Raw genomic sequence first — 25,057 nt, forward strand, 5'->3', positions numbered from 1 at the left:
CATTGAGAAACAAGATTTGTTACATGGGACACCGACGATATTTATCAATACACCATGCATGGAGGAATAATACACAAGTCGATGGAAAGTCTGAACGGAGACCAACTCCAAGAAACTTTACAGGAGTTAAAATACTACAACAATTAGACACAGCAAGGAAGGGAAAACCAGGGAAACGTCCTGATAATGTTGACAGGAAGAGAAAACGTGATTCATGTAAACTAAATTGGACAAAGAAAAGTAGATTTTTTGAACTTGCTTATTGGTCTGAGTTAAAATAAGACATATCTTGGTTGTGATGCACATTGAGAAAAATATATGTGAAAATGTCACTGGAACAATGTTGGGTATTGAGGGTAAATCAAAAGATACTGTTAAGGCACTGATGGATTTAGAGGACTTGGGAATCTGAAAGCATTTGCATTTGCAACGTCATGGTAATCAAGTTTTGAAGCCGATAGGATGTTATTCATTGACATTGGATGAGAAAAGAGAGTTTTGGAAGTTTATAAAATCTGTCCAATTTCCAGATGGATTTGCTGCAAATATTTCTAAGAATGTGAATGTCAAGGATGGTAAGATCACGGGTTTGAAAAGTCATGACTTTCATGTTCTATTCCAGCGGCTTTTTCCAATAGGTATAGGACCTTATGTCAATAAGGAGGTTTGTACTACAATTACTGAGTTAGCCATGTTCTTCCGAAAAATTTGTGCTCGGAAGCTTATTGTGTCGGACTTAGATGCTATGCAAGATAGGATTGTAATTACATTGTGCAGGTTGGAAAAAAATTTCCTCCTACCTTCTTCGATATCATGGTCCATTTAGCAATCCATTTACCCTATGAGGTGAAGATGACTGGACCAGTGCATACTCGTTGGATGTATCCATTTGAAAGGTAATATCAACACTTTTAAGATAATCATGTTTGCAAGTATGTATGCATCCTAATTAATGGTTATTTAATTTCATTTTAGAGCTTTAAGAACATTGAAAAAATATGTGAAAAACAAAGCTCGTCCAGAAGGTTCAATTGCTGAGGGATATGTCAATAAGGAGGCATTGACTTACTGTTCGATGTACCTTCATGGTATTGAAACTCAATTCAACAGACCAAAACGTACTGGGGGCTACGATAAGCAAAGTTAGTCAACTTTATCGGTTTTCACTCAACTTGTAAAGCCATTTGGGAGCATTCAATGCCTTGAGATGTCACATGACGAAAAGAATAAAGCTCATTGGTACATTCTTTATAATTGCATGGAGTTGGAATGTTACGTAACGTACGGACTTTCCATATAACACCTGTACCACTATTATAAGTTAGTACAATATAATACTAATTATATCATAATTAAAGCGAGCACACTGGAGTATTGCAAAATAGAGGTGTCATTAACATTGATGAAATACGTGAAAAAGAATTTCTAGGTTGGTTTAAAGAAAAAGTAAGTTCTTTTCCAGGCTCAAAATTTTGTGTTTTTTTTTTTAATTTAGTATTATGTTACCCTCTAATTGTTATGCATGCATTTTCAAAAATTAAATCGACAAATTTATGTAAGGATCCTAATGTAAGCAAAGAGTTGTATGCACTAGCATGTGGACCAGATTACAGAATAAAATCATATAGTGCATGTGATGTGAATGGAGTTCGGTATCGCACCAAATCACGTGATGCTGGACGTGTAACACAAAATTGTGGCATTTGGGTTGAAGGTGAATCTTGTAATTACTATGAGCTAATTGAGGAGATTCTTGAACTGAATTACATTTTTTACCACAAAGTTGAACTTTTTAAGTGCATGTGGTATGACACAAATGTAAGTAGAAAGAATATACACACAGACATTGGCATCACGAGCATCAATGTAAGTGCACATTGGTATGAAAATGAACCTTATGTGCTAGCTAGACAAGCTTGCCAAGTTTTCTATGAGGATGATTATAAGCTGGGTCAAAATTGGAAGGTGGTTCAAAAGTTCCATCATCGTCGTGTGTTGGATGTTCCAGACAATTTGGATGAAAGAGATGGTAATGACAATAATGTTGAACATGGTGAAAGCGAAGCTTATCAAGAAAGAAATTCTAAAGATGTTGAGATAACATTTAAGTCAATTGACATTGAGTAACTTAATGGAGAAGATGTTCATCCGACACAAGTAGTATTGCAAGATAAAGAAGTGAATGAAGATACATTGACCGGTAGTCTTAGTAATATGGAAATCGAAGATGAACCATTGTTGAATAGTAAAGACACTGATGATTCAGACTCATTTGAGTAGTTGTCCGTTACGTAAGTATGTACTGAATAACTCATTTGCCATTTTCCACAATGTTGTAACAAGGCCATATCCAATGAACTTCTTGCGAATCTTCATTGATAATTAAGTTTCGTTTTCATTAATTCTTATTAGAATAAATAAGAAATGCATCTTAATTGAAGATTTCTAACTATAGTTAGACTAATGTAATTGAACCTTTCATTAATACGGTATGGTTTCTTACTTTTTGGTTGTCTTATTCACATATGGTATGATTGGCAAGATGAGCTATATACGAGAAGGGAAGGAAAAAAAGTATGATCTTGGGTGTGGGATTTGTTTTATGTTTGCTAATATACAATTATTCATAATATGTATTTATTTCTTCATCGATTTTGCTTTGCATGTTTTCTTAATACAAATACAGATGCCACTTAAAGAAAGTCAAAGCACGTGTTACCCATAGCATCTGCGACTCCTCGAAGCTCTAGCAATGGAGCCCATCTCCTTGTCAACAAGGAGAGCACTCTAATCAATTACACATTCCTATTTCGACACCTTCTATAGCTCAATTAGGTATAAATATGACTACTCAATCTAGTGTAGATCCTACTGATTTTGTGGATACTGCTGAGCAAGGGTCGTCCAATGGTATGTATTTAATGATTTTTAAGGTAATGTGGATTGACTCTTCATATTCAACAATATTAATTATCTTTAAATATCTTTTAGGTTCTCTTCATAAAAAAAGCGAGGAATTAGTCGTGGTTTGGCATCTCAGAAAATAATGGATGCTAGTAAGAAAAAATTAGTTGTACAAGCCAGGGAAGGAGATATGCATATTTCGATGAGACATCCTCGCCATTTGCTAATGAGATTGGTATCATCGTGTGAAACATTATTTCGTAACACTTGACCGGTTGGAGTCAAGAAACTCCTCATGATAGAAAATCAGCCTATAATCGTCTTCTTGTAAGTAAATTTTGTAATTCATTTGGATTATGCGTAATACTATAATCACTAAAGTCTTATTTTCTCTACGTTCAGGGAAAATTTGATGTTGATTTAAATGATCAACAGATGGTTGAAATTGTTGAAAGACATTGTTGTGAGAGATACAAAGAACACAGAAGTGCATGTAATAAAAAATATAAACAATTAAAATTGGATGAAAAAGATCCACTACAATGTAGGCCATCAACTGTTAAATCACAAGAGGACTGGGAATGGATGTGTGCACATTTTGAAAGTGATAAGCTTTTGGTACGTTAAGTTATTATACTACTTTACAATATTGTTAATTAAAGTTGAATGAATGAGATGCCAAATTACTCACTTTGAGATATTGTGGTTGGTTTTAAGAAACGATCTGCAACTGGGAAACTCAATCATTCGAAGCTTCTTTATAGTCACCATGGAGGGACTAGATCATTTACCGCAACTAGGGAAGCACTGGTAATCTAATAGACTTAATCTCTTGCACTTTTATTCAGTAGTTTTTGTTAAACATGTTGACTTCTAGAATAAGTATTGCTATTAAAGTTGGTTGGTTAAATAGCATTCAATTTTCTTAAGCTGAAATGTGTTTTATTAATTGTTGTTAATATATATCACTAGTCTACTCATCATTGCTCACTATGTTAGAATTATAACCCTTTGGACTTAAATGATGAATTAGGTATTTTTCCCCTAATTTAGGCTTGAGTATGAGGCTTAATATTTTAAATTTGCTTCCTTTAGTTGAAATAGGAATAATTAAATGTCCTTTGGTTGATCCGACGTAATTATTTCGTGTTTAGTTTTACTAGACTATTTCAACTTCTAAGTGCGCTTCATAAAATACATATTCAGAAAGTAGACTTGATTTCTAAAAATGATGAAATTAGTTTTTTTTTTTTAAAAGGTTGTCATTTGAATGTCGGCTGATTTCTAGAAGGAGTATTAACATGTTTTATATCCCTTGACTGTCATTAAATGTTGTTGAAATGTTACTGGATATGCTTTTTAGTCCCTGATGCCATAGTTCTATGGGATAGTTTTAGTTGAATTTAAACTTTGACAAGCTTTATACTCTTCACTACTTTGGTGATTTGCTAATTTGACTATATTATGACATGTTGAGGTTATCAATTATTTGCTAATTTGACTATATTATGACATTTTCTCCAACTTTTTCAGTCTACAAATGAAGAATTAATTGGACATATTGAGTTGTTTAGGAGGATGCATTCCACATCAAAAGGATTTGGGATAACCAACTAGCCGAGTCTCGATATGTAAGATATATCATTTATTACACAAAGATCTTAACATTAATATTATTTATTTTAACATTTTTCTATTGTATGACAGAAAGAAATGGTGGAGTTACAACAATCACAAGCAGAGATTGAAGATTAAGCATCTATAATGGATGAAGCAGAAATATGTGCTCGAGTTCTTGGTAAGAGTGTTGGGACTATTTCTGGAATTGGACCCGCTCTACGCAAATCATACAGCAACACAGTTACGGCTCCCCCTAAATTGATGCAACAGTTGGAAATTCTTACAAAACAAGACAAAGAGAAGGATAAAACTATTAGTGAGCTTACACAGTCTCAAACAACAAGCGTTACTTATCCAGAGCCTTGTTATAAGAATGGATATGAGTCAGCATCGTCCAACAGAACCAACTAATAATCCATCTCCATCATCTCCACCAGCACTATCAGTGTACAGTACTATGATTACATTATTGAAGTTACAATTTATCTTTTCGTGGTTAGATATTAGACATTTATGATTATGCATTGACTATTACTAGTTATCTACGAAATACAATTTTCTTTTGTAGCAACATATTTTTTGTTAAATTTAATATTCTATAGCTTTTGATATTGTTAAATTAGTAATTGTGATGGTTGAAAATTGAAATATTGGACAAATTATTAGCAGGAACAAAAAAAATATTTAATAGAAAAGCATTAATACATACGTCTAGCGACCACATATTGGTTGATAATATCAATTCTGCAACCAAATTATGGTCACTGAAAAATAAGGAAAAAATTGTTGTCCTTCACCGACCAATGATTGGTCACTATAGTTATCAATGTTTACTGACCAACGATTGGTCCACGAAAGGTAGCACTATTCACCAACCATAGGTTGGTAACTATTTCATTATCTTCACCAACCAATTATTGGTTGTTGTTAGTGTGAAAATATTTTGTTTTAATATATTTACCTACCAACGTGTGGTCGCAAAAGAGTATAAGCAACAAACTTCTAACAATTATGAGCAACCAAAGCATAATCCTTTTCGCGACCATGTTGGTCGCTAAATATATAACACTCAGCGACAATCCTTCTTGGTCGTAAAAGACATTTGACGAAGCAAATCAACAAATTATTCAATTTATCAGCTACCAAAAATCAAACCCTATCTCGACCAATATGTGGTCGTTGGATATGACATGTACAGCAACCAGTATGGATGGTCACTAAAGAGATTTACCAACGGTGAATTTGCGACCATTAAGCGACAGATACATGGTCGCAAAAGGGCTCCAACGACCAGGAAAGACCTTTTAGCGACCAATCTTATTGGTCGCTGGATGCAATTTTTTTTGTAGTGAATGACATCAATTAATCAAGCGACAAATGTAATTCTACCGAACCCTTTTGTCATTAATTAGGATAATTATAACATAAATATAAGTACTTAGTTAAATTTTGGAACTAGTAGACTTCGATAAAAATTTTGTAATTTATGACTTCTTTTGACTACTAATTAATTTTCAATAAATTGTATCTGAGCAATCCATATTATTTTCTCTGTGTTATAATGATTTTTAGTTTTTTTATCGATAAATGTGAAATTATATTGACCAAAACTCATGTGCAAATGCATCGGGCATAACTGGACAAAACAAAGATCAAGTGACAAATACAAGTACTATCGGATATACCAGCCTACCAGACAAATAAAACGAAAAGATGATTATGAGTTGTTGAATGCATATTGTGTGGTTGAGCGATGTCGAGGACTGTGGGGGCAGGGCGGTACTATTTAGTTTTAAATGCACAGCAAGAATGAAAGGTACCTGGTGTGAATGTTTTGTACATTTCACAACTGGTCTACAATGTTTTAATTGAGTAGTGAACCTGACATGATTATGCTAATTAGTGGACCACGTGGAGTATACAACAAAGACATTGAAACAATAATATTTAAAAAGAGTTGCTATTCATTTAAACATTATCAATGCCTAACTTGTGTGAAATTGTAAAGAATACCACACCAGAGGTTCTCAATCTATTGCTCATTTAAGTTAGTCTTTAACGATGCATTATAGTTGCACAATAAGACCTAAAAACTTGAAAGACAAAAAATCGTCAAAAATCTCTATGTATTTTATGAAACTAAGGGTGCGTTAGACTTGCTGTTTTGAGTTTTCAATTTTGCAAAATGCTAAAAGCATGTTTAGCTAGATATTTCTAAAAATATTTTTTTGAAAAAAGAAATTTATCATCGAAACTCAAAACGTATTTTTGGTATTTTGAATGTTTTTAGTGAAAATTATAAAAACACCCAAGACAAGGAAAATTAAACAAAAGAATAAATATTTTAAATTTTAAAATATGAAATATGAAAAAATAATATATTAATGTAAAGTTATTCTATTTTTACTAAATAATCAAATTTCATGGAACAAAATGTTATAAAATAATTTTTCAAAATTTTAATCTAAACATGTTTTCTAGTTTTGTGCTTTGAGAAATAATTTTTCAAAATTACAAATCAAAACCATTTTTAACAATTTCAAAACATAAAACTTAAAACGAACCCAAAATTGAAAAGTGAAAACTAATACACAAATCAAATGGTCTCTAACTTTTTCTTCTCAACTTAGGGTGGTATCTAAGAATTTGAAGTGAGGCATGATTCAGTGAAGGATACATGACACTTTAATGATAATTGATCGACTTCGTCGTTGAAGATGGTGTTGGGAATTTACTTAAACATGCACAGCGGAATTTAACGAGTTTCAATTCCCATTCAGGATTCAGCTTTGTATTTAGATAAAAACTGTGATGAGAAATATACCTTTACTTGTGATTTGCAAACTCTTTCGCGTTATTCCTTTCCAGCAGCTTGAATCTGCCTCCTACAGCTGTCCAATTGTCCAGCCTCCAATGAAATCCACACAGAGAGAAGACAGCAACTGCTAGGGTTTCTTTCTTGTGCTAGCAAGAATAATGAATAACCTTATGGACCTCAAACCCTAGCTGCATATATATATAAACCCAAACGGACCCGGCCCGGTCCGGTCCAATATTTAATTAATCCAATTAATCAAACCCGGTCCGTGAATTAATTAATCCAATTAATTAATTCGGGATTATAAATAAGAAATTCAATTAATTAATTTATCCAACGATTGTTAAATTAATCAATTGACAATTTGCAGTCTTCCAATTCTCTTTTGTGTGCGACTCATTAGGTTTCCGACCACGATGTCTAACATCGTGAAATATTATTTTGATCTAATCAAAATTGATAAATTAATACACCCTTTTAATTTATCGTCAATTCACATTCGCTGTCCCTGATTGACATCTAGCAATGTGTCAGGGCAATACATGTGACGGGAAATGTCACGTGGTATGACAAAACCAAAATCGTTCGTTTACCGTGGAACTATTATCCCTTCGTCAATACGATCCGATCAATTACGAGATATGGAATTGTGTCAATCTCGATCATCGATCATATCTTTCATTCCACAATTAAGTCAATATAAATCGAAAACTCCTTTTCGACTTATGAGTACACCTTGGCCAAGAATTTCATTATCGACTTAATTGAATGAAACGCAGATCATAATCTCCTACTATCTAAGAGTGACGAATCCTTTATTGATCAATCACAACCTTCATACGATTCTTGACACACCCGAACGATGTCGTATTAGCGGCCTCTTTCAGAGCAACATCCAACACCGCCAAAGTATGACTGTCCTCATATAAGGTATCATGACGACCTCAAGTCAAAGGACCAATTCCACTACCGAACGTTAGAGATTAGCCACTGACACTCAGATAGTTATCCATGTGGAATCTCTTAGCGGGTCTCCAATGTTTTGTTCTATAACAAAACATCCACGTGTTCATTTAAGTGTCACCACACTTTAGCTCGTGAGATCAGCTACTTACTTCACAAGTAAGAAATGCCACACGTGATGGTCTAACTGTATTAACGATATCCGTATCTCGTTATTACTTACGACCATGGTTTATTCAAGATCCAATTATATGTAATTTGTATCTCACAATCACAACTCCTTGTGATCAACAGATTACCTAAAATTGGATCTTCGGATTCTATTATTTAATATTATTTATTACAAAATTAATTTAAATAAATAATAGATCTTGCCAAAATCAAATGCATTAAATATATTAAAAACGTTTACAACCTAAATCGATTGGATCTAGGGCATAACACTTACAGATGGATTGTGTAATAATAGTGAAATGTACTAAAAAGAATAGCTTGCTGCATTTTAAAGGTTGAGGATGAACATGTTAACAAAAAGATAGGTTCGAACCGACCAATTGTGCAATTTTTCCGATGATATATTATACTAACTCTAACCTGAGTTACTTATCTTTTCTTGAATTCTAAATTCTTTCCCTTTAACTTATCAAAATAATATATTTTAATATATACCTGATAAGTGAAGAAAATTCTGAGATCAATCATTTATGAGTGACAAGCAAAGTTTAAAATCCCGAATCATATTAAGCTCAAAAGAAGAAAGGGGCTCTTCTCTGCACGAGGGGGCCAGGTAAAGCAATCAACGACTAATAATGAAGGATCTAACTAGTCTATGCTCCAGCGATTAATTTAGTAAGAATTCGGGCTCTTAGTTTGGTCCTACTTTTGTTTCGTTTTCTTACAAAATAGGAAGGAGGAAACTTGGTACTAAAGGAATAAAAACCTTGTATGTACGCCGCCCATGTGAAGAAGTTTTTCTTTGATTCCAAAAAATAAGCCAACCCAACAATGCTCCAAGCTCTAAAGGAACCGCCTTTCTTTTCTTTGGCCTTTCTGCTTCGCCGTAGCATTGGCATTGCGATGTGGGCCTTTGTTTACCGAGGTTTCGAAACCTTCTCTTTTCGTAACTTCGCCTAATTAAGTAATGCTACTGGCAAAAATTTCGGCTCAAGGAAATGTTTTAAGGGAACACCACATAAGTCCTACATTTAAAAATCACATTTCACAACTAACAAACATCTAAAAATCTTTCAAAAATAAGGTGATAATTAAATTTATTAAATATTTATAGTATAATTAATCTACTTATCCCACTTCACCTCCAATCCACCCATCACATCAAACCCTTCTCTTTCTCTCTCCACCCCACCTCACCTCCAGCGACTTCTCTGACGATCTCCCGACAATTCTGGCAACGGCTCTGATAACAATTCCGACAACCTATCCAGTTCCGGCGAGAAATTCCGATGAATATTCAGGTGACCTCCCTGACAATTCCGACGACCTCTCCTACCGTTTCGACAACTATTCCGGTGATCGTCATCTTTCGTCGACTACCTTTTTTTCTCTTCTTTTTTGGCAATGACCTGTGACCAGTTTCATTAGATCTATGACCTGTGTACATTGTGATCTGTGACCAGTTCTATTGAATCTGTAACCTAATTAAGTAGGATGAATATGCATATGACCAAATTCAAAATTAAGAAATAAAGTTTGAAATTTCAAAAATCAGAGATAGAAAAGGTGGGATAGAGAGAGACAAGCCATTAGCTTCGGTGGTCGCTCCGACGACTGTTCCGGCGATCACTCTGACGGTTGTTCGATGATCCCTTCGACAAACTGCTCCAATGACCACTCCAACACTTGCGATTAACTTTGTTTTCGATGTGACTAATTGTAACTAAATTTGTATTCACTGTGGCTGCTTGTGACCAAGTCAATCTCAAGTCACAACCAATCACAATCAACATAAAATTGGCCATAAATAGTGACAACAGACACATACTTGATCACATAGGGTCACCACAAACAAATCTGCACACACTGCAGACCCGTGATTAACCTGACCAACTTTATCTTCCATGTGACTAATTGTGACCAAAATTGTATTCAATGTGACTATCTGTGACCAGTTCAATCTCAGGTCACAACCGATCACAGCAATCACAGAACCAACGAATCAAATATGCACCATCTTACCACGACCACCAACAACAGAATCACCATGGATTAGAAAATCACCGACACTGTAAAACATCAACAATCATCCAAAAACTCTGGTTAAACAAAAGATCTGATAAAAAACCACCCATCATTAAAAATTTGATAAAACTATGTTGGTTCTATCTCCATTACCAAATCCAACGCCAAAACCAATTTTCTCTCCACCAACCCATCACTCACAGCCACCACCACCTATAAGCTTACCACCACTTTTGATATTCTTGCCACCAACCGTGAAGTCAATAAATGTCGTATCACTTCAATTACACGGTTCACTCCTTCAATTGTCAAAATATAGTTAAATCCGCACAAAATCATATATTAATCTAAATCCAGATAAATAGCAACCGAAACCTTCAACTAGAATTCAAATCAATAACAGTGTTCACTTCTTTAGCCATAAAACTTCCTTAAATCCACATAAAATCAAACAATAATCCGAATCAATACAAATAGTGTTGACCTCGAAAATCGGTCCTTCCATGTGGCCAACTGAAAGCTACTCCACGTGTTTCTCCCTGCGCACAGTCAGCGAATAGTTAGACGCACGACCGGAACCAGCGGGGGTGGTGACGGTCGTATACACTCCGACGGTCAAGTCAAGTTTAAGTGGTCGGAACAGTACTCAGGGGTTGTGCAAATCAATGATAAAGGGGGAGGAGAAAATATATAAGCTTGCTATGGAGTGCTATGTAGTAAGAGTTTCATTACCTTTGCCTCTTACCAAACCTTGGGTAGTTATAGGTAGTATGAACCATTGGATGTGGGACGCGTGTATACATATAGCGGTATGAGGCGTCCGCTCATAGGCGTCAATCAGTCGCGTCTGTAGAGTGGGTGGACAGTTTGTTTCTTCTGAATTGAATTGACATAAAGTTGATAAGTCACATCAACTAGCTTCATGGAGACGTCAAATCAATTTAAACCTTAGGTGCAGGAAGGATCTTGGAACAAATCTCTTTCTGAAATTGGCGGCGGATCTTCTAACCGGAGTCCACTTGGTCTCGACCTCGGGGGCGAGGTGCTTCGGCAGGTCAGTAATAGGAATCGCTTGTATTTCGGCAGGTCAGTAGTAGGAATCGCTATATCACTTCGAAAACACTTCGGACGGGTCTTTATCAGGTCGGAATATGTAGTGCTGCGCGTTCCGAGGCATATAAGATCGGAGCATAACAAATAGCATTTAGAGCCTTCAACTAGAATTCAAATTAATTACATTGTTCACTTCCTTAACCATTGAAAATTCGCGTTCAATAATCCTAATCCAGACAAATGGCACTAGAAACCTTTAATTAAAATTCCTTCTTGTCCATAACCTTAGCCCTAAAAAGTGGTGGAGTAAGGTTTCTCGCCGGATGGACAAGTGGAGGAGTGAGGTTTGACAATGATAGAGGGAGGTAGAAGTGTTGGGTGGAAGAGGAGAGCCAACTGGTGGTTTCAAATCCAGATCTGGTAGAGGGTGGATGTAGCTGGCAATGGCATCGGCGACATCGTGAGGACCGTCGACGGTGGTGACTGTATCTCCAACAATGGTATGTGATAGAGAGAAGGAGATGATATACAGAGAGAGAAGAGATGGGAAAAATGATCGTGTTTGGAAATGAATTTTTTAGATATAATTAGATTTTTATTAAATACAATTAATAATTTTATTTAACACCTGAAATCTGAAATTTATATTTAACCCCCTTGTTTAAGAAAATCAATCTTTAATTGTAGGGTTGTAGGTAATTTTCCCATGTTTTAATAGAAGTAAATGGTTTAAATACTTAAATTGAGGGTTATGATAACTTGTCAAATTCATTGACGAGAGGACAATCTCCTTAGATAAATAATTTTAATTACATAATATGCAAATAAACATACAGTTTCTTGGCCTTATCTTAAAAGGTGTTATCCATGTGAAGTGGAAGAACTACTTAGGTACGTGAAGTTATCCCCGTGTATTTTTATAATTTATGAACACCTTCACAAAATTTTCGATGTAACTGTAATAATACTTATGTATAGTTAATTTTTAATCGTCCCTAGCGGATAGGATTTAGATGTGCTTCCTAAAACTGATAAGTTTACTTGCAACTACAGAAATACTAATGTATAGAAGTAAAAGTGAAAATTTTCTGAAAGAATTATTTAGGTATGTCAAGTTTTTCCCTGTATTATCAACATTTATGAACCCTTTCACAAAATGCTTTATTTAACTATGATAACTTTTGTAGTTATTTTTTGTTGTCCCTATCAGATATGATTTTGATGAGCTTCCTAAAACTGATAAATTTACTTGCAACTATAAATACTAAAAGGTAAGAAGTGAGAATGGACATTTTCTATGAATGTGATAATTATCAAATTCAACCTAGATATTGATTTAGCTAAGTTACAGTGACATTGGATCACGAGTTCAATAAGTGAGTCCATAGACCAATTGGGGGTCGATATTTAGATATGTTAGGCAAATTGTTGTTAAACGAGCTCCTCGAACTATGATGTTAACTCGGTAACTTTCTCAGCCGGCATCGACCTAATAACTGAACGGCAAATCGACATCAAAATGAAATTGACCCGACCCCAATTTGTTTGGACCATTTGAAGCAGCTTAATTTTAATTAGTGTTGCTTATGACCTGTCTTTACTTATTTGGACGCAAATGCCCACTTAAATCCTTAACTGTGCTTGACCCATTGTTGTGACCTAATTCTAACTATTTATTCTTGCGTGCCCCTCTCTTGTTCCATACGGTTTCAGTCTCTCTATGCCTCTCTACTCTCTCTACATGAGAACCTTGTGTTCTATGATCTCTACGTCCACCATCGTTTTCACTGCCTTTATGGTCATTCTCTGTGTGTCCTAAGTGGTTGAAGGGAAGCAACCGTAAGTGGAGAGGCATTTTGATGGTTTAGGGTTGATTTTGATTGAGTTGTCGATTGTGGGAGGAATTGAGCCCAACTCAAGCTTTGGTGTTCATACAAAAAAAAAAAAAAAAAAAAAAAAAAAAAAAAAAAAAAAAAAAACTAAAAAAACAAAAAGAGGGAGAGAGAGAGAGAGAAGAAAACGAAATTGTTTTTGAACTCTTTGAATCATTTGTATATTTTTCATGATCTTAATAGAATGGAAGTATGGCTTACAATTCAAAATAATGATGCTTTTCTTTTTATTTTATAATTCTTTTTATTTAAATTCTTATAGCTTGGAAACATAATTAATTTATTATTCTCTTTTTGATAATGCAAAGAGATTTCCTTTTAATCAGAAATCACTCCAATGGAAGGTGAAGCAGATATATATGTTGACTTCTAAATTACACACGATCGTGTGTGTTTTATTTTATGCTTTTGCACTTAATAAATTTCTTAACACCCATATTAAATACTACATGTGCAGGGAAATTTTTCAAGCTGATTAACAGGTAGTGACATGGCAGAATTTCGTTGGTTGTAGGACAAAAGAAAAAGTTAAATCAACCAAAGAAATTTTGCTATATCACCAGCCTAAAACCAGCCTGTAAAATTTCCATGTGCAATTAATATTTATTTTTTAATCGTTATTACATCTGCCTCTCGTGCAAAAAAATTAAAAAATAATAATAAATAAATAAATAAATAAATATATATATATATACTCCCGGTGGTGGACCAAAGCTGAGCTTTGGCCCTCGTTAGCGAATACATCCGGATTCTTTTAGTGATAAGTAGGGGGGGAGCTCTAAGAGTCTGAAGAAAGAAAGAGACTCTTAAAAGGCTCCTAAAGGACTCATTTAAGCTCAAGAGGAAGCTACAGAGCTACAGTAGCTACAGGAAAGGTACGAGCCTTACTCAATTCAATAGGATTGAATTGAGGCTCGGGAGGAGAGGAAAGGAACGACCCTTACTCTATTCCTTAACAGGAATAGTCGGGTCGGAGCTCAGTAGCTACAAGCGGTAGTTCTCCCCCCTAGCCCCCAAGGGGGTAAGCTACAGGAAAGGAACCGATCCCTTACTCCATTCAGTGCCTTCATGGCGGGAACGGGCAAGCTCTTAAGATAGAAGCACATTTAGATTTGTATAATATACCTAGTGTGTGCGCTAGCTGTTGCAACGAACAATATATTTTCTTTTGTTTATTACTACTATAATTTCTACTAGAATTTAGACTATAATCACTTCTGATCTTAGATATATCATTAGTAGAAGAATAATAATGTCGATGTCGAATATGAGAAAGAATAGTGTAACTCTCTGAGACCGAGGAAAGGGTACCTACATAGATTCTCTCTGATAAGCTGTTTATTTGAAACGCACAGCTTAGCGTTTTAATACAATAGTAGTATTGTGTGATCATAGTTCTTTGTTTTTTCTTCTTCAGGGCTAGAGCAATTCAAATGATAAGATAATAAGTACGTGATGTATGTTACATCACCTTGTTGAGAAACATATTAACAACTCCGCGTTCACCTGGCTTTCCAATCCACATCCATCACTGATTTTGATCTTCTTTAAGGGGTAGAATTCAGGAGGAGCCGGCCTTTTGGGACTACTAGTAGAGTTGCGTCTCTCAAAATATTGAGAGAAATATAAATTATACTGAGAAAAGTATCAAATACTTATTTTATCTCATAAGAGTGTACTCTGCTATCATAGTCCAATAAAATCATCTTTTTAGAATAACACAGAAGGGGGGCATCACCCGATCCAATAGACTGGATTATTCCAGCCAGCCCGAGTTCCTTCATCATTTCCTCTAGTCGAAATAAAGACTTCATTGGAGAATCTACAAAATGCTACCCCTGGAAACCTTTTGGGAAACTCACGATCGAAGATGTCCATTAAGACAATATTGAATAATACCCTCGTGATTTCGCCCACAGGCGGCATACCGCCTAAACTTATATCTGACCTATGATTTCCATCATCATCAATGATAGGGAGATTAAGAAAAGATGAAATGAGTTTATAAACAGAACCATCCCCAACAAAAGGCTTAACCTTATCCAAAATAAGACTGATTGGAATCATCCTTAATGATGCAGTTAAGTCAAGCCTGTAAAGTCTATCCACCTTTCCCATTTGTTGAAGACTGTAATAAAAGGAATCATCCAGATCTTCCATCCGGTAACCATCTTTTGGCATGCGACCATGAGAAAGACGAAGTAACATTAGGGATAATCCCATTAACACCAATACATCATTTTGATCAGGCAGAACCGCATAAATCATATCAGGATCAGAGCCAGTACCAAGCATGATATCGGGATGATCAAGTAGCGTATCATGTAAAAACGGAGTTATATTCGCCTTCTTTATGAACTTAACTTGTAGCGGAGATAGAACATATATACCATAAAGTCTTTTTTGTTGAATAACAGCTAATTGGTCGTGAGACATACTATATTGAAGATCTTCCGTCAAATCTTTATAGATAAAGTAAATATCAGTGGATAGCTGCACAAGCGAACATTCTACAGTACAAAAATCTCTAGTTAAAATAATGGTTGGGGAAGGAAGAAACTGAAAAGACGAACTATGAGTATAAACTAAACTATTCTTATAAAGTGTGCCTAGCCTAATCATAATCATCCTATAACTGTATATTAATGGAGCCAGAAGCGTTCGGAACTAAACCTACCGCTAGAAAGAAAGCTACCATAATACCTATACCTGCTGCCTTAAGCACAGGGCCGCTAGCTGGGATTTTGATCTCTGCAAAAGGATGCTCTTTTGCCATTGCCGACGTTACCGCATCGGTGGAGTTAGCCCCTGCTTTTGCTTAAGAACGAGTTCCCGCCTTTCTCCGGCTACTTCTGAGTCAGGCTGGTTTAGTTCAAAACCGTAACCACCTTCGGCTGGTAAACTATACCTTCGGTCTTGTCCCTCAACTTCTTAGTTAGAAGTGGATGTGGATGAGGACGGAGACCACTCATATTCTTTCCAAAGCCTATTTGGTTAAATGGAAATGTACCCGAATAGAATCCCATGAGCTTTGGTGCTTTACTTTAGTCAGTCCCCCCTCTTGGGTTAACCCCTTACCTGTCTGGCTTTACTGACTTGAGATTACTCAATTAGTACAGTACCCCTTTTCCTTATTAGGAAAGCTTCCACTCTGATCCTTAAGACTTGTTCTCCTTTCTTCGAACTTCTCCTTTCTAATAGTATCCCACCTTTCCTACCGGTCAAGTGACTCCTTTCCAGCTACTTGCTTAGTCGAGTTCAGAACCTCTTTATCTTCGGTCGAGTAAAACTCCTTTATCGATTGCCTAAATTGAGACTGCTTCCCCTTTCTTTAGATAGAAAATTTTCTTTCGAGAACAGAGTTCCGCAAAGGTCTTCTCTACAGCAGAGAAAAGACAACCAACCATAGGGGATGCTCTCAAGAGAACCGCTAAGATTTTCTCTCACAAACTGCGAGAATCCTTTTGTAAGACCAGCAAGAAATTCACCATTCGCGGGTGGAGGCGAAGAACCGCGGAAGAGGAGCCATCTGCTCGTTCCCTATCGAGTGGATCAAATCCCAAGCCTTAAGAGCCCATTAACCCATCTTCTGTTCCGCTAGCCAGCTAAGCTAAAGCTTGCCATCAACCGGTTCGTTCGGAAGTAACTGCATGCGCTCACCTATCCATCAACCTAGACAGAAGGGAATGACCAACCAAGCGAGCAGAGCCCAACTACCAATCCTATGTTCTCCCAATCCTGTTCCTGGTGGTATCAAAACGCCGGTCCTTCCCTGAAATGGAACTTTCATGCTGGAGCAAGAACTAGCATGAAAGTCGATCTATTACGACCAGCGCGGTTGTTCGTATTTCATTTTCTTCTTTCAAGCCTTACAAAGCACTCACTGAGTTACTTACGGAATCTCAAATCTCTCTCACTTCGACGCCTCGATTTCATTTTTTTTAGAGGTCTTGTTGTGAGTTGAGCAATGTAGGGCTGTACGCCGGGCCATATAAGGAAGCAGATCTCTATCTACAGGGATTCTAGGCTCTTTTACACCCAAGGGAAAGCTTATCGAAAGTCGCCACTTTCAAACTTAGCCTAGCCGATTTGGTTCTTGGGTTTGTTGTGTTCCTGATTACTGCCCTAAGACTTTCGTTCAGTGACATCACAAGGGTTGGTTTGAGCGCTTAGGGCCATTGGGAGGGGGCTTTCCGAGAGGGCTTCCTTCGCTAGGAAATCGGACTATTCTACCGCTACTGACTGACTGGACTTACATCCAGGGAGTGAATTCTCTAGGTTAGGTGAGCTCTTTTCTCCTGGTAGACCGGTTGGTGTTCATCAGTCAGTTTGCTTCTTTCTTTGACTGACGTAATTGATTTGCCCTTCCTTCCGATTCGGATGGAGATGCGGAATCTTCTTCTCTGTATTAGCCACCCTTCTTCACAGAAAAAGAGAGCTCAGAAGACCTCGTCTATTATGGTACGGATAAATCAATGGTACCGGAGGAAACTCAGTCCAGAGAATGGAATGTCAGTTAGGGAACAGTAGTCAGACGCAGACCAGCGCGGGTGGGCGCCACAGCTGTCTTCCTCCATGTGATATCACACAACAGTGGAAAATCCCCTTATTTACATGATTTCAAAAAGAAAACCCGGTCGATCGGAATACCTCTCTGTAGTACAAACCAACCGACAGAGATGTATCATCGAAGAGGTCGTCGATCAGAGTACCCTTCCTCTGTTTTTGAGCTTTTAGGCCTCCGGTCAGTCAGGGGTTGACATGAGGATTTTTGGGGAATTCATTCATTTCTCCACCAACCGACCTCGCTTTGGAACTCGATTTCGAACCCCCCTACTTATTTGCTGGATCATCGTTTGTTTCATCCCCGACACCCTCCTTCTAAAGGAGGCATTAAAGCTTTAACTGACCCCGCCCATACTTAACTTTTCAACTCATAGCTTAAGCTCTCAAACTAGAGCTATTCTCACTAAACCGAATATGTTCATCGAAGACCGCTAACGGAACTCTTTATTGATTGTGTTTACAGAGCCTTACAACTCTTCCTTTCCTTTTCTCATGCCCTTTCCTAAGGGCCACGTCCTTCACTCTATTACCTTCTATTTGAACTCTGACACTTCTCTCTTTCCTCTTCACTTCACTAGCTGCCCTATTCATTTAGCTACTTGCCTCAGGTATTCCCACGACAGCGGATAAAACTGCAACCGATATATCCGCTGCTATTATCCGCTGTTAGGTTGCAGTTGCTCTTTGAGTTATCTCTTTCTTTATGGGTCTTCCCAGGCTTCTAAAAGGTTAGATCAAGATAGGAGAGATAAGAATGGTATTAGATGGGTGTCTTCTTCTTTCCTTTGGCCATATATTCGTAATGCCCTTTTCCCGGCTAGCAAAAGCAGTAGTTGACTCGTATTAAAGAAGAATAGGCCTATGGTGAAACTCGAGTTGCTTCACTTTGAGACTGAGAGCTCTCACTGGTTGAGCCACTGCCAAGTAGGCTTATCAGAGAGCAAGCAAACCACAGTGCGACGTTCAGGCCGTGTGGAGCCACTTGCAGTGGATACAGAGAGAATGTTTGAGAAGTGTCACTGGGTTTTCATCCCTTGGACAGCATGCGTGCTACTGATGAAGAAAAAGGATGGCACATGGAGATTTTGTGTTGACTACAGGGATAAAAACCTGACTATTAAAGATTCTTTAATAATCAGCCTTATACCTATTATTGAAGAATTGGTGGATGAGTTATGTGGGGGCAAAGCTGTTCTGTTCTACAAGATAAATCGGAGATCTTGTTATCACCAGATCAGGGTGTTTGAAAATAATATTTAAAAGACAGCTTTCAAGACTCACTTGGGGCATTATGAATTTGTTGTAATGCCTTTCCGCCTTAATAATATAATTGAATATAATGCACCCTCTACTTTTCAGGCCCTAATGAATGAGGTTTTCAGTAAGTGTTTGAGGAATTGTAAATGTCTTTTTTGATGAAATTTTTATATAAAATGAATTGTTGTGTGGAGGAGCACTTGAAACACTTAAGGGCAGTGTTTACTATTCTGAGGGAACATAAACTTTATGCTAAACTGTCAAAGTATGAATTTGGGCAACCACAGATAGATTCCTGGGGTCATATCATTTCTGGAGAGGGTCTTGCTGTAGATCCATCCGAAATTGAGAGCATGACTCCGTGGCCAACTCCCACCAGTGTGAAATCCTTGAGGGGGGTTTCGGGCTTTAGTTGGTATTATAGGACACTTGTGAGAAACTCTGGAAAGATTGCTAAGCCACTGACAGACCTGTTGAAGAAGGGACAATTCAAATAGAATGAAGCTGTAGAAAAGTCTTTTCAAGAGTTTAAAACAAGCTATGACCATAACCCCTGTCATGGCCCCACCTGACTTTTCAAAGCCCTTCGTCTTGGAGATTGATGCTTGTGACAGAGGGATAGGTGCGGCTCTGATGCAGCAAGCAAGCCTCTAGCTTACTACAGCAAAGCACTGGGAACTAAGCACGGAGGTTAGAGAACTCTCTTGGTTTTCTTCTGGATGGCTTAGTTGGGTTGGTTGGTGTCTATGGTTAGAGTGGGACTTCTTGAGGTGTGATGGCATTCACAGCAGCAGGTGTAGTGGTGGGAAAGTTCTCATATTCAAGATTCAAGGTTATCCCTTCCACCACCACCCTACTGGTCAGAGGGTTTCGAAGGTCTACCTCGACCGAAAGGGAGTAAAAGCCCCAGAAAAAAGGTGAGACTTGGACTTGTGGAAGACATTTTCATAATAAATGAGGGCATAGCCAGTAAGAAAGGAGATATATTCTTCCATGTTCAGAGGCCCTGAATTCCGGGCTGTTGCTGAAAGAAAGGCAGCATAATCGTATAAGGACTCCCCGTAGCGTCCGGGTAGGCCAAGGGTCGGAAAACTCTGGGACGGACGCAAAAGGATGCACAGTCTAAGCATTCGGAGGGAGCCCAGTGATAGCGGCGACATCCAGCAACGTAGGGCTAATCGTTCTGAAGCTGAAGTGAAAAGCATTAGAGGTAGTAGACCAAAATAAGGAAATGACCTTAAGGAAAGAAGGATGCCATATAGGAGGAATGCAGTAGCTTACCGCTGTTCGAGCTGATCCCGAGTAGCGTGTCAGCCGAGAGGGAACTGGGTAAATTCGGCTTAAGCGAGTGAAGTGAAGTGCTCCTCGGGAATGAGCGTAATGAGCTTGAAAGAGGAATAGTTCATAGGCACATTCCATCCAAACTTTCCATTCCATTCCTTCTTGACTCTTCTTCTTTGATAGATATAGTTCTTGCTGCTGCCTTTCTTTATATAAAGAAGCCTTCTTGATCCTACAATCATTCCATCCTTTGGAAGTTGATTATTAGGTTGAGTTTGAAGCCTAAGGCGCTTTTAAGCCCTTTCTTTTCCATTTCTCGGGATGGGAACTAGAACTCTAGAATCTAGTTGTTAGCTTACTCTTACGCGTATGACATCTTCGTTTTTCTATTAGCTACTTATCGAAGAACAAGCAAGATCTAGATTTCCTTTAATACAAAGAGGAAATAGCGTATAGAAAGAGAAAGTCAGAGTAATCGGCCTTATATAACCAATTGGAAGTTGGATCGGAATAGAGCTCTCGATTAGCCGATTTCTTTCCTTGTGATTCTAGTTCTGATCATATCCCATAGAAAGCCTAGCGTGGGATACGTACACCCAAAAGCAGATACACAAACAAAGTCAAGCCGAAAATAAGGATGCGGAGCGGTAAACGGCCACTAAAGATAAGAGTGCTTATTTGGAGTACGGAACCTGATCGAAGGAGTTGAAAGAGCTCTCGCTTACCAGGTATCCCGCCTGGGCAAGACTAAAGGCAAAATCCTTATTCAAAGGCAAAGCAAAGAAAAAAATCAAAGAAAGATGGAACTAGATACATTCAACAAAGAAAGTGCTTTATACGTTAGTGATTGAATTTTGCTTTCTACACTGCTTTCCGTTGGAAAAGAACCAACAAAAGTTCTCTATACTTCTTCACTACTCGTACAAGCTTGACGGAGTTAAGCTGTCTGGAGGGAATAATTTCTTCTTAAACAAGAATGCCTCAACTAGATAAATTCACTTATTTCACACAATTCTTCTGGTCATGCCTTTTACTCTTTACTTTCTATATTGCCATATGCAATGATGGAGATGGAGTACTTGGGATCAGCAGAATTCTAAAACTACGGAACCAACTGGTTTCACACCGGGAGAACAACATCCGGAGCAACGACCCCAACAGTTTGGAAGATATCTTGAGAAAAGGTTTTAGCACCGGTGTATCCTATATGTACTCCAGTTTATTCGAAGTATCCCAATGGTGTAACGCCGTCGACTTATTGGGAAAAAGGAAGAAGATCACTTTGATCTCTTGTTTCGGAGAAATAAGTGGCTCACGAGGAATGGAAAGAAATATATTCTATTTGATTACGAAGTCCTCATATAGCACTTCTTCCAATCCTGGATGGGGGATCACTTGTAGGAATGACATAATGCTAATGCATGTTCTACACGGCCAAGGAAGCATCGGTTTTTAATCTCGGTCGTTCGGAAGAGCATTTTTCTCGATCAGAATAGTGGAATGGAAGGCACTACAAGAAAAAGAGACTCCTTTTCCAATCGCCCCGCGAAGACAGACGTTCAGAAAGGTTCTCGAGATTCTCAATCGCTCTTTTTAGTGGGGAGGAATAGTGCGGGAAGGGAGCGAGACCAGAGAGATCAACCTGCACCTTTGATTTTAGGCCGCTGTCGGCGTAGAATGAACTAATCCGCGACCAGCAAGTTTCCCGAAAGCGAACTGAATGGAATTGTTACTTTCCAAAAATCTTGCTGAAAATCAAAGAAAGAAGGTCCATTTTCCCACGTAGTTCGTCAGTCAAACCAACGATTCTCTTCTCAAAGTAATAGATAGATCTTTTTCTAGTTCTTCTTCTATCAATGCAATGAAAGAACCATCCCTTCCTATTTGTTTGTCCTGTCAGATAGAAAGAAAATTAGACCCCAAAGAGCCCTTCTTTACTAGTTTAGGGGGTGGGGGTGAAGGGGGGGTTTACATACAACCGAGGCAAAGTGGTTTATGATTGAATCTCAGAGGCATTCTTATCATTTGGTAGATCCAAGTCCATGGCCTATTTCGGGCTCACTCGGAGCTTTGGCAACAACCGTAGGAGGTGTGATGTGCATGCACTCATTTCAAGGGGGTGCAACACTTCTCAGTTTGGGCCTCATATTTATCCTATATACCATGTTCGTATGGTGGCACGATGTTCTACGTGAATCCACGTTGGAAGGACATCATACCAAAGTCGTAGAATTAGGACCTCGATATGGTTTTATTCTTTTTATTGTATCGGAGGTTATGTTCTTTTTTGCTTTTTTTTCGGGCTTCTTCTCATTCTTCTTTGGCACCTACGATAGAGATCGAAGATATTTGGCCCCCAAAAGGTATTGGGGTTTTAGATCCTTGGGAAATCCCTTTTCTTAATACCCTTATTCCCCTTTCATCCGGAGCTGCCATAACTTGGGCTCATCATGCTATACTCGCGGGGAAGGAAAAACGAGCAGTTTACGCTTTAGTAGCTACCGTTTTACTGGCCCTAGTATTCACTGGCTTTCAAGGAATGGAATATTATCAAGCACCCTCCACTATTTCGGATAGTATTTATAGTTCTACCTTTTTCTTAGCAACTGGCTTTCATGGTTTTCATGTGATTATAGGTACTCTTTTCTCGATCATATGTGGTATTGGCCAATATCTTGGTCATCTGACCAAGGAGCATCACGTTGGCTTTGAAGCAGCTGCATGGTACTGGCATTTTGTAGACGTGGTTCGGTTATTCCCATTTGTCTCTATCTATTGGTGGGGAGGTATATGAAGGAACGAATCAGTGGATTGAGGAATGAAAGCTCGAAGACAAAGAGAACCGGGCTTTTCCAAAGAATTACTGCAGCTTTCCCACTCCCTTTGATTATCATATACAAAAAAGTGTCTTCCACTTTCCTACCAAATCTCTCTCTATTCCGGCACATAAATGAAGGGATCGAAGAGATTATGGCAGATCATGTTCACCAAGAAATGACTCGAAATTGGATCTTGGTCTATTTCAGATTGTTCCTTTTAATCGTAATCAAAGATGTTTTCTTGTCTCTCGTTTCTTTTCTGAACAAATCGAAGAACCTAATGGATCGAACTTGAACGTAGGGTGGCTGGATTACCCCGGTGGGGTCGCTCTGACGCAGAGGGTCCTGAGAAGTGCAGCAATCCGATAGCAGATCCTTTAGTAGGTGATGGGGCAAAGAGTTCTCCGGATCCGACTAACCAAGCAACGGTTAGTTGTGCGGTAGCGTAAAGGGTGTGATAGTAATAGGAAAAAGACTAAGAAAAGTCTTTCCGGGTTATGCCATAAAGAAAGACGTGTCTCCTTGATCGCTTAGAGCCCCTCGATACACTACCTTAGACAGCTTGCGTGAACAAAAAGGAGGCGTACGTAAGGAGAGCACCTTTACTTTAGTATTTGTATAAAAAGATTTGATCTTTGCATTGGTAGAAATGAATTGGGCATTGGCTTCAATCATGGACAGGTCAAGGATATCTTCTCTCCAAAAGACCAAGATATTGGCAGGGGATTCATCCGAGCGAGATGTTCGACATTCATCCATGCATACGCAATCTCCGCTTCAATTTTGATACATAGTTGGCCCTTCTAACCATTGGTTCCAGGATGACAACCAAAGACTAAAGCCCGGTCCGAGCAAGGGAGGCAAACAAACCTGCCACTAAGGGAGACTGACGAAGTCAAAAAAGTGGCCCAAAGAATCCGACCTAGATCCAGGATTCCACTAAGGGCTGAAGGAAAGCATATAGAAAGACTCCAGTCACAGGCAAGCACCCCACCCAGGTCTCCAGGCTTAGATTAAGGCAACAGGGAGATGAGACAAGCTTGAAAGCCACAACACTTGTCTTTCCGACTTGGTACTTTCAGTCCTGGCCCCTTTCGTCTCCACTCGCTGATCTCTACTGATCTATTGACGGAGGGGATAACAAACGTAAAGGGGCTTGGCTTGGTTCACCCTCTCTGGTACATCCTAGGACATTAGAGTGAGATGTCGGCCTTTTCACTTGCGAGTAAAGAATCTTTACCACTACTACCTACTAACTTCTCGCCTAATCCCTCTGGAAAGTTGCCCGACTAAGGCCTCTTCAAAGCCATAACCCCAGACGGATGATAACTTTTTCTTTGAACGAATCTTGCTCTCTTATCTGCTTCTTCTTTTGTTGACAATTCTTCTGTTGTCGTAGAGGGAAGAACTGGTCTTTCAGGGTGAATCACCCCGACGGGGCAATGCTTTGGATTCAGTCCTTCTTATGGACTTCCCCTGTCTCAGTTCATGTCTAACTGGCACCTAGGGGAACCCGGCCTTTCATCCTGTCCTTACCATCTTTCGGTAGCAGCATCCGGAGCAAGAACTGGTAGTCTCCCATGGTCCTGGGGCCTTCGTTCCCTCTTAAGTAGATAGGCTGGTCTATTTCGCCTTCGCTACAATTTTCTGCGAAACTTGACTGACCTGTTAGGGCCTTTCATGCT

The 25,057-nt window shown here is 38.3% G+C and overlaps 2 protein-coding genes and 1 pseudogene across 7 annotated transcripts; all 3 read left to right on the top strand.

Moving 5' to 3' along the window:
- The first annotated feature begins 23 nt into the window (after nt 1–23).
- On the top strand, nt 24–2,280 carry LOC111382774. Its single transcript, XM_023006810.1, has 6 exons — nt 24–216; nt 531–664; nt 778–896; nt 976–1,142; nt 1,496–2,029; nt 2,141–2,280. Exons 1-6 carry the CDS (start codon nt 24–26, stop codon nt 2,278–2,280), a joined length of 1,287 nt encoding a protein of 428 aa, XP_022862578.1.
- Nucleotides 2,281–2,574: 294 nt separating this feature from the next.
- On the top strand, nt 2,575–5,135 carry LOC111382828. Of its 5 annotated transcripts, none has more exons than XM_023006872.1 (5): nt 2,575–3,106; nt 3,307–3,522; nt 3,622–3,714; nt 4,438–4,535; nt 4,616–5,135. In XM_023006872.1, the coding sequence occupies exons 1-4, from the start codon at nt 3,047–3,049 to the stop codon at nt 4,519–4,521; spliced, it is 453 nt and encodes a 150-aa protein (XP_022862640.1). In that variant the 5' UTR covers nt 2,575–3,046; the 3' UTR covers nt 4,522–4,535; nt 4,616–5,135. The 5 variants fall into 5 exon arrangements, with proteins under 5 accessions (XP_022862640.1, XP_022862639.1, XP_022862637.1 ...); XM_023006871.1 differs by having other exon boundaries at nt 2,575–2,910; nt 2,992–3,106; nt 4,438–5,135; XM_023006869.1 differs by having other exon boundaries at nt 4,438–5,135.
- A 15,611-nt stretch (nt 5,136–20,746) lies between these two features.
- Nucleotides 20,747–23,664, top strand: LOC111382793 (annotated as a pseudogene). The gene is made up of 3 exons (XR_002700606.1): nt 20,747–22,001; nt 22,177–22,253; nt 22,564–23,664. The product of XR_002700606.1 is annotated as a cytochrome c oxidase subunit 3-like (transcript).
- Nucleotides 23,665–25,057: the final 1,393 nt, after the last annotated feature.

The sequence above is a fragment of the Olea europaea genome, unplaced genomic scaffold (genome assembly GCF_002742605.1).
Source record: "Olea europaea var. sylvestris unplaced genomic scaffold, O_europaea_v1 scaffold256, whole genome shotgun sequence".
In the NCBI taxonomy this organism is placed as follows: Eukaryota; Viridiplantae; Streptophyta; class Magnoliopsida; order Lamiales; family Oleaceae; genus Olea; species Olea europaea.

What these genes read in the sequence shown, in the direction of transcription:
- LOC111382774 (XM_023006810.1), top strand. Translation starts at nt 24, where the DNA reads ATGGGACACCGACGATATTTATCAATACACCATGCATGGAGGAATAAT. An exon ending in GAAGAGAAAACGTGATTCAT is followed by an intron (nt 217 to 530) that starts GTAAACTAAATT and finishes TCCAATTTCCAG; the next exon opens with ATGGATTTGCTGCAAATATT. An exon ending in CAATTTGGATGAAAGAGATG is followed by an intron (nt 2,030 to 2,140) that starts GTAATGACAATA and finishes TTAATGGAGAAG; the next exon opens with ATGTTCATCCGACACAAGTA.
- LOC111382828 (XM_023006869.1), top strand. Translation starts at nt 3,047, where the DNA reads ATGGATGCTAGTAAGAAAAAATTAGTTGTACAAGCCAGGGAAGGAGAT. An exon ending in AAGGAGATATGCATATTTCG is followed by an intron (nt 3,107 to 3,306) that starts ATGAGACATCCT and finishes CTCTACGTTCAG; the next exon opens with GGAAAATTTGATGTTGATTT. An exon ending in CCGCAACTAGGGAAGCACTG is followed by an intron (nt 3,715 to 4,437) that starts GTAATCTAATAG and finishes CAACTTTTTCAG; the next exon opens with TCTACAAATGAAGAATTAAT.